Source organism: Actinia tenebrosa, unplaced genomic scaffold, assembly GCF_029948245.1.
Source record: "Actinia tenebrosa isolate PJP-AT-01 unplaced genomic scaffold, QUT_ActTen_1.0 PGA_scaffold8__29_contigs__length_14323225, whole genome shotgun sequence".
NCBI lineage: Eukaryota > Metazoa > Cnidaria > Anthozoa > Actiniaria > Actiniidae > Actinia > Actinia tenebrosa.
Genome location: NW_028292585.1, coordinates 4,788,995 through 4,799,045, shown reverse-complemented (window position 1 = coordinate 4,799,045; position 10,051 = coordinate 4,788,995). Strand labels below are relative to the sequence as shown.

General features: G+C 34.7%; 1 protein-coding gene across 1 annotated transcript; it reads right to left on the bottom strand.

Moving 5' to 3' along the window:
• Positions 1-564: 564 nt before the first annotated feature.
• On the bottom strand, positions 565-9,314 carry LOC116303831 (WD repeat-containing protein 26-like). Its single transcript, XM_089024366.1, has 15 exons — positions 8,926-9,314; positions 8,703-8,802; positions 8,553-8,609; positions 8,193-8,329; positions 6,916-7,013; positions 6,532-6,688; positions 5,945-5,996; positions 5,709-5,792; positions 4,979-5,116; positions 3,996-4,115; positions 3,510-3,655; positions 3,338-3,416; positions 3,127-3,256; positions 2,055-2,228; positions 565-1,858 (listed from the first exon to the last, which is right to left on the bottom strand). The coding sequence occupies exons 1-15, from the start codon at positions 9,096-9,098 to the stop codon at positions 1,836-1,838; spliced, it is 1,668 nt and encodes a 555-aa protein (XP_088880492.1). The 5' UTR covers positions 9,099-9,314; the 3' UTR covers positions 565-1,835.
• Between the last annotated feature and the right edge of the window lie 737 nt (positions 9,315-10,051).

Here is a 10,051-nt window from a genome sequence, read left to right as displayed (position 1 = left end):
ATGTATTCCTTTTGATTGTCAAGCAAGTTACATGATTCAAAGAAAAAATGTATAAGCAAAAAGTTATGTAATATTGTATTTTCAAAATTTTGCTCCTGAGCCACTGAATGTTGTAGATCTAGTACACAGTACGTCACTAGTTTCTGAAACGTCATGTTTAACAATTAATGCTGCATTTACTTCTAGTCTGTGTTGCCACCAGTCTGCCGTGTTGTACAACCACATCAGACAACTGAGCAACACAGGCTACTTCTCTTCTTTTTACTTTGAAATGTTTCAAGTCAAAAAAAAGGAAAAAAAAGCTGGGTTTGTTACAGCCAAAGGTATAGTTATGTATGTGTACATAACTACTCCAGTGTAAAAGTATTATGCCAGCTATGACATGAATCTAGAAACATACAGAAATCCATCACAAGTTGTGTTGGCAACATATATAGTGTTTGATGATAATACATCTCTAGCCAGTATCAATCATTATGTATCAATCATTATGCATCCAGCAATGTCACGTTTGAGTACATATTACCCTAACCAGCGAGGCTTGATCTAACATTGAACACACTGTCATAATTATAGCATTTTATTAGCAAGCAAAAGTTTCATTGTCAATGCAATGAGTATTGATAGGTAGGTCTTAACGAGCTGATATTGAATCACTTACAATCATCTTATATCCACTCTTAGATTAGTGGTTAGCAACTGATTCCACAAAGGAGCGAAAACTACGACCCATGGAATCAGTCTATTAGCAATCATGCCGAGGTATTACAACGTGTGTTGTTTGATAGCTTCAAGATTCAGGTGCATCCATAAGATGATCACATGCTTGAGACTGACTAAAACGTATAATATAGGATATCATTTGAATTACCCTATACATGTACAGAGTACTGTACTGTGCTTTAACAGATGATGTCTGTATAGTACATATACATTGTCGATGTGTGCCGGTTAGGTCATACCATGTACACTATTTACCCTATACCATAATAGATGATGTCTGCAGTGGTATGATAGACGGTATAGGTGAAAATACTATGAAAGCACATTTAAGATGTTAGTAGGTGTCAGTAAGAGTACCAGGTACCATATGGTGTACTGCAACAGACTGCATGTGATTGGTATAATGGATGGTATAGGTGAAAATACTATGAAAGCACATTTACGATGTTAGTAGGTGTCAGTAAGAGTACCAGGTACCATATGGTGTACTGCAACAGACTGCATGTGATTGGTATAATGGATGGTATAGGTGAAAATACTATGAAAACACATTTACGATGTTGGTAGGTGTCAGTAAGAGTACCAGGTACCATATGGTGTACTGCAACAGACTGCATGTGATTGGTATAATGGATGGTATAGGTGAAAATACTATGAAAACACATTTACGATGTTGGTAGGTGTCAGTAAGAGTACCAGGTACCATATGGTGTACTGCAACAGACTGCATGTGATTGGTATAATGGATGGTATAGGTGAAAATACTATGAAAACACATTTACGATGTTGGTAGGTGTCAGTAAGAGTACCAGGTAGCATATGGTATACTGCAACAGACTGTATGTTATTGGTATGATGGATGGTATAGGTGAATTATACCATAATAATACATGTACGATATTGATAGGTGCCAGTACGAGTACCAGGTAGCATATCGTGTACTGCAACAGACTGTAAGTGACTGGTATAATGGAGGGTAGAAGCGAATATACCCTCTTTTTTGTTAAAATCTTACAGTATTGCAAACATCCTATCTTACAAATTTTTTTAAACAATAATATTAATAATAACAATAATATTAATTATTCAACTACTATTTACAAAAGTAGGTCCTATACTGCTGTGCTTTCATCCTCTGTAAAACAAGAAAACAACAAAATAATCAGAAAAATAACTGAATAAAATAAACACAATTAAACATGGATGGCCCAGCGACAGCAATAATGCAACGAGGCTCTGCACATTACTATAACAATATGGTTGCTATGGTGAATGTCGCAGGAACTGCCACCTTAATTTTAACAAGATAATACTGTATTTTGGTCATTTACCATTATCTTCTGAATCTGAAGGACCCCATATTCTAACTGTGCCATCATCACTTGCCGATGCCAGCATACTAGGTTTGTGAGGATTCCAGCTGACACAGTTAACAGTTCTAGTGTGACCTTTTAATACTGCTATTGGTTCTTCTCTTTTCACATGCCATATATATAAATTGTGGTCTGCAAAAACACCATGGATCAAAGATTAGCTATATTTCTTGTAAATAGTTTATGGCTTCAAATCAAACCTCCCAAATGTTATAAATGCATGCATTAAAGTGCATATGACACGAAAAAAATTTAATGTTAAAAATGTGTATTTTATTGTCATTAATAAGAATAACAGTTAAATTTGTTTCAAAAACATATTTCTCTAGAAATTCAAGAAAATTTAGCACAAGTTGTGACGTCATTTTGTTTACAAGTCTCCAGATTTAGTTGCAAATACACGAAATATGTTTGAATGTGGAATCTTAATTTCAGGTAGTGCACTTTTCAGTTTCCCAACATTGGAAGAGTACTACCTAAGCTATCAAATGAAATTGAATAAAATATGCCTTTTGTTGTTATTTTATACGAATTACAATTTATATTTGGTGCATTACTACTGAATCTAGAGTATGTGTCAACAAAATGACGTCACAAATTGATATTAATTTTCTCACATATCTCAAGAAATAAGCTTTTTTAAACCAAATTTCATTACGATATATTTATTATTACTAACAAACTATACACTTTAAACGATGAAATGTTTTCGTGTCATATACACTTTAATAACTATACCTATTTCAAAAAATGTTGTCCGTCAGAGATGAGACAAATTGTAATATATTCATAGCTGAACAATGTAGTTTCCTTTTAGATTGGAATATGTAGCATTTTTGTATTTTAGGCAGAAAGCTTAAAAGCACAAAAATTCAGTGAAGTTGCAGATTGTCCATCTCAGATCTCCAACCAACAAAGTTTTTGAATTAGGTGTATACAAATAATAGATGAACAGTGGTTCAGACAACCCTCTATTATTATTAAAGGACTGATATAATTAGATATTCAAGAATAAGTGATAAGATAGTACCTTCACTTCCACTAGCTAAAAAGACTTGATTAACACCCCCAAAACAGGAGTGTATCGTATAGTATCCTTGAGTAACTCCATGGTACTTGCGTTGTAATGTCTTATCTTTAATACCCCATAAATGAAGTCCCTGCGTGGGATTACACACAGAACATGTACATCAGCACATTTTTAAGGTATATTGGATATTTATTTGAAATCTACTACTTACTTGAGATGATACATTTAAGAGGCAGCGATTGCCATCATCAGCTAGGCTGAATGACATTATAGCGTGGTCTTCTTGAAGTCTAAAACAAACACATCTCAAGTTACGACTTTGGCTATTCAGCTTTAATACTGACATTTTAACTTCAGTTACATTTTGAATGGGCCTTACTCACATGGTACTATCATGAAGATCTTCGAAATTATAAGAGCGCAGTCTGTAATGAGTGTCAGCAGCTAGAACTGTTTTGCCGTCACTTTGACAATGAAGAGCATTGATTCTTACTCCTTCCCAGGAATCTAAAACATTACCATCAAGATCCTGCACAAAATAAAGTGCATATCACTTACTTTACGTTAAGGGTTATTACTATGATCTACAATATTAAACATATTTACAGTAAATGGTTATACCTGTACCTGTCTTGCGGAAAACAAGAGAGATCAGAGCCCCACCCAATCCCATAATCACAAGGAAAATCAATTGAAAAGAAGTTGGTCTATATCCCCCCCTCTTCCCCCCTCCCCCCCCCCCCCCTCCCCCCCTCCACCACGATGAGTTCCACTTCTTCAATCAGGATTGATGCTATCTGGTAAGGACTTTTTATGTTTGTAGTTTTGGACAGGTTGTTGTTAGGACAGGAGATAACATGGAGACCTACACATTGATAGAACTGTCCTCTTGTTCCTCCAGTATAAAACCTTTTGCCATCAGGATTCCATGCACAGCATGTCAGGCTGTCATCTGGTGACTGGCTCATTCTACATCTTAAATCTCCTGTCTGTTATCAATAAAGAGAATAATATTGTTTGAATAAGAGCAAGAAATATGTCAAAAATCAACAGAGTACATTTTATTATCTTTATCTTCTGGTTGACTGGAATTCTATCTGTTATTCTGCTAGAGTTGTTGTATCAGATTAAATTAGATTAAAAACTCCCAAATCCACAATTATCCAACTAGACAGTCAAATAATTATAGACCTGCTTTCTGTAGAACCAATATCAAACAATTCACGGTAATAAGTCAAGGGCCAAAACTGTGGAACATGCTACCCAATCACATTAGGTCAGCAAGTTCAAAATCTATTTTCAAAATTACACTAAAAAAGCATCTCATCAGCTGTTATGTCTAAACACTGATCTTTACGTGCTTATTAATTTAATCTATCAATTGAGTTTAATATCTATTTTTTTTTTTTAATTAAATTGTAAATGAACTCTTTATAATTACTGATCATTGTAAATTAATACTTTCTAACTTTAACTTCATGTGCATATGTATGTACTAATATGTATTTATTTCTATATATTCATTTTTATATATGACAATATACACCTTCATGCTTCATCAAATAATTATATCTAAATTACCCAAGCTTATATAAGACACCTCAAGAATATAAGCCTATGGTTTCTTCTTTAGGTGTCTTCCTTCTGGATATATATACATTCAATTATAAAATCTGCAATCACTATTTCTTTTATTACACATTTGTACAATTATTGTTAATAGAATTTTGAATACTTGTTACTATATTTCCAGAAAGGTAGATTGAATAAACTGATTGATTGATTGATAGTTTTTGAGCCCCTTGAATGATATTTTTCCTGAACACTTTACTCTAGATTAAGTTCGACTTACTTCAGTGTTCCATATCCACAGTTCAGCGCAATCCTCTGGTCCACATGCTATAAGATAAGTATCATCTGGACTCCATGATAGGTATGCTACACCATACGAATGGCCATCAAATGTATTCTTGACTTTTGGTTCTTTTCCCTGCATCAATAACATTTATTGATTATTCCCGTGAACTACATCAAAATAGGCCAATCTTATCCAGACACTAATCTTGGGATGCAGTCAGCCTAATCAAAACTACCATCTTGGTACTTTAACACAGGACCACAGAGCATCCTAAGAGTCAGGGGGGCTAAGATTGGAAAATATAAGGGACTAGTATGCAGTCTAAGGGAAATTTAAGTGTGTGTTGGGGGGAGGGGGGTACTAGGGGGGCTATACATGTAGTCCCCCCTTGCCCCTCCATACTTCCTGTAATACAAAATTTTTATTTGGTTTGTTTTCTCTGCCAACCAGCATGGCAACCAATTCATTTGATCTTTCATTCCCATGGAAAATAAAGCATGCCTCCCACTCATCATATCCCTCGGCATTGGGATATAAAAGCAGAATTGTTCTTGAGGTAAGAGGTATATCAAAGGTCTTGGTTAACTCACTCACTGGTACTCACCGTCACATTCCATATTTTATATTGTAACAAACTAGTACACATGAGGGAAAAGTGTGTGTGCGAGTGCAGGAAGGAAGGGGGCTATAGATTAAAGGTCTTACAGCTTGGTAACTCACTCACCGTCACATCCCATATAATTATATTTCCATCCTTTGCTCCTGTGGCTAATTTCTTTCCATCATGAGAGAATCTTACAAACCACACCTACAAATAATCAACAAAGACTTAGTCAATTCAATTATTAGCACATCTTTACAACATCTGAAGCAAAGAGGTACAGGCCTAACCTACCCACGCCCTATTTTTAGATGGTAAATTATCTAATGTAGTTAAGAATAAATAAACAAGCTACAAACCTCATCACAGTGTTCAGTAAGTGTGTACTTTGTTTCACAAGGAAATTGTCTCCTTAATACAACAAGATTAAGAATATTAGAATGAGCCATTAATTTTACATAATATAGTTGAGGTAGGGTGGCCATATTGCTATGACTAACCCTTGTTTTAGGTGCTCTATGGGTAACACAAGCAAAAGACTTAACCCTATCACCAGAGTCACCCTACCTTATGGTATACAGGCCTTATTAGAATCAAGTCTTACAGTGCGACTACTCCTACCAAAGCCACCTCCACAAATTTTCTACAAATTAGCCAATCAAAAGTAGGAATCTGAACAATAGAATTGAGCAGGTGGCTTTGGTTGGAGTAGTCGAACTGTAAAGAGGAAATCCATAGATTTCTTTTCACTTTGATAACAATTTATAAATTTCTTAATAAGCAGAGTGGTTTGTGAAACCTATGGAACTGACGTATACAACACTAAACAAAAGGAAGCCATTTAAGTGCTGTCGGTACATTTAAATCACCTTCCTTGGTACAGTGATATACAAATTAATGAACAGTGTAAATAATATTATTATAAAGCACAAATATGTCTAAATACCTTGTACAAAAATGATCTGTGAGTAGAGAGAAGGAATGCATGTAGGTATCTTTTAAAGTATTATGAAATGGACAGTTTTCTTTTTGTCGTTCCACTGCTTGTGTTAGTAAAGTATTTAATCTGTGAGGTGGAAGCATGACTGAGGCTGGGAGATAAGCTGAAATGAAATAATATACACAATAAACATTTGTATTATATTGTTATCATCTAGAATTACCCCTCCTCAAAATAAAAGTAACAACCCTTATATACTTTTAAAAAATGCTTGAACAAATTCATATTATTAAGCAAATGTGAATTCATAAAAGCATCTTTCACAAGATCATAAAAATACTAGTTTCTGAGATTTTCCTTCTTGAACAAAATTTGTTCCATAGTACTTACATTGTATCCTGTCCATAAGTTTTTGTCTAGATGCTTGTCCTTTACCATTCCAGTTAGCTCTTTTATAGAGCTCTTCTGTACTAGAACACATGACAAGCCTATAAAATGAACAAATAAATAAAAAAATGAGTTATAGCTATATTTGTATGAATAGCGTTTTTATAAATAAAGGTATTAGAATTGTCTTTATTTGTGTTGGGTCATGTTTGAAGTCCACACTCAAAGGCATATTGGCTTATTTGGTCAGCCAAAAAGAATATAGAGTTTTCATCTTACATTCTAATCTGTCAGTACAATTTAAAAGCATGGATTTTTTATTTCTGAAGTCAAAGCTTAATTAAAATCACTGTTGCTATGATATTATTTTGAACCATACGGATTAACTATAAACCATACGAGAAACCAGATGAATAAATGATTGAAGAAAATGTAAAAAAAAACTTTAGATATAACTACTTCAGCACTGCAATATCTGTAAGTCAAAGAAAACACTGAAGGACAGATATGACATGGCATTTTTTGACAACATAACAGTGTATCCCTTGACAGCAGGAAAGTATAAATATTATGTACACAATAATTATTTACATATCAAAAATTATGCTCATAACCACTGGTCATAAAACATTATAGACTTAGAAACTATATTATGATGAAGGAAGGAATAATGAGGTACTTATCAAACAGGAAGAGAATAACCCTTATATCAATATATTACGAGAGAGAAGATGGTGTATGAATGCAATGCAATTATTGATAGCTTAGTGTCAAACAAAAATAACATTTAGATCATGTCTCTTACAACCTAGCCATAGGATTGAGAAAGCAATGTGGTATATTAATCATATGTATGGTAATAGGAAGCGTAATATAATATACTATCATAAGATATGGTATGCAAATGAGTCAGTAACAGCATGGATGCTTCAAATACAGGTCTTTGCTAACCATTTTGATGACTACTTGTGAAGAGGAATTAAATTTTCAAACAAAAAACCCTGCTTTGATGACAAGTAGATAACAAATCATCTTAGTGCTAAGGACATGGGGGTATTATTACGTATTTTAAAAATAAATTTATCCCTTCTCTTGTCCTACCCCAATAGCTAACCAAAAGACAATAGCTCCACCTATCTCTTGTGTTTTCTACCAAATCTGTGGTTTTGATAAAGTAACTCTTGATTACACAAAGAAAAAGTATAGGGTTTAATATATAAATGTAGTAAAGCTACAGCTGTAGAATAATCTTCTTCTCTCTATTTTAATGATTGTCTTACCCACTTAAATGATGCAGCCTTTCTCTGTTATATTTTAAAGGAGCTAATTCAGTTCTTAGGCAGTGAAGTGCTTCTACAGGACGGTTGTCTTCTAAAAACTCAAGAAACTTTTGCTCCAGTAAACAAAATCTCATTTTCTATAAAACAATAAAAAACACAAAAAAATGAAAGTAAAATCATGATAAATGAGAAGCAGATAATTCATGGATAATTTTTTTTATCCTAGAATATTATTATGTAGTTTATTATAAAAAGGATTGAGGAGAAAGACGCACATCAAAACAAAAACAAAACTAAAAAATAATACAACAACCAACAAAGACCTTTAAAATAATATCAAGAAGCAATTAACCAACAAACCGATATATCTTCTTTACTCTCTACCAGGATTTTGAGTTCTTTAAGTATTCCATCAGCCTAAATACAAAGGCATTGTTGGGTAAGATTGTGTTATAATGAAGCTTGGACAAGATCGAACAAGATCGATGTAGAACATGGAATATTACTGACCCGACTCCAATCGCCAACCATTACGCTCTGTCGAAATTTAGCGGCTGATGGATGCTCTAATCTACAACCAGACTCTGTCATTAAGGCTTCTACAGATTTACTGTAAAGAATAGAGGAAAAGATAAAGAGATGTTGAGCCCCTTGGATACAAAACCAAGTAAATACACGTCAACAAAAGGGAGAAAAATTTTCTTGAAGACAAGAAGACATGTTGAATACTTACTCGAGTCCCAAGCCTTGGAGGTACTGCCCAACCAAGCGGACCACATCTTCCTCTACTCTAGACAATAGCTTTTTCTTCAGAGGTGATTTACTATCGCCATTTGCTATGTGCTCCCCATTAGAAGTGCTTGCTTCCCCATCATCTCTTGTTGAAGTCCGTTTTGATCTGTGCATATCGGACTCGCAGTCCAAGGAAAGGCGCGCCCTTTTTTGTGGTGGTGGAGACAGTCCACCTATCTGTTCGTCGTCAGAGGAGGCCAGGGTAGCAGATGACTTTGTAGAAAGCCAGATTTGCCACAGTTAAGACCGACGAGGAACAGAAAAATCCAGTAAAGAAGAGCTACACAAGACTTGACTGACTCCAAAAGCTTTTCTTCATATTATGAACTGACGTCACTTGGACGGGGAAGACTGGACGGAGCTTTGCCAAATTTGGCAAAGACAATCAAACAAATGATGATTGACAGCCAACGTAATAGTCAACCATGCAGATCCCTCGTTAACTGCGTACCAGAATTATTATACCGTGAGATCTAGATTTAGCATTCTTGTTAACTAGTATCGAAAGGGTACCCTCGAAACGAATCTTTTTTTGAAAGTTGAGGGAATAAAATAAAAGTGGCAAGTGACCTTAACATTGCTACTTCCGGTTTGATTTGGTCTATATCTCTCCGTGGGGCATCCATTATTTTCATCCGAAGGTCATTAATGCAGTAAAGCATTAAAGCATTAAAGCATAAAATAGTGGCGATAAGTAAAATTGCTCGTCTAAGGGGAGATAGATTTGCTCGTTATTCATGAACCAAAATTTGTTCATTTTTTCTTGTTCACTAGCTCTAACTTTTGTAGAGGGGGAAGAGGGGGGTGGGGGGAAGAAACCCGCAGACAGCGGGCAACTCTTTGAAAATGTGTTTCCTTTAAAATACGCAAGATTTTATGATGCAATCAGTACATCTGACCTCAAGGTTATCTGGTCTATGAAAGAGAACGCCTTAAAAACTTGATTGATATTTGAATATGTGTTTTAGACGGTGTGACAAACTGATAGGAAAGCCACATTTTTACTCCAACCTGAAAGTTGCATGGGAACTGTATAATTTCAATATAACAAAAAATTCAGTCCCACG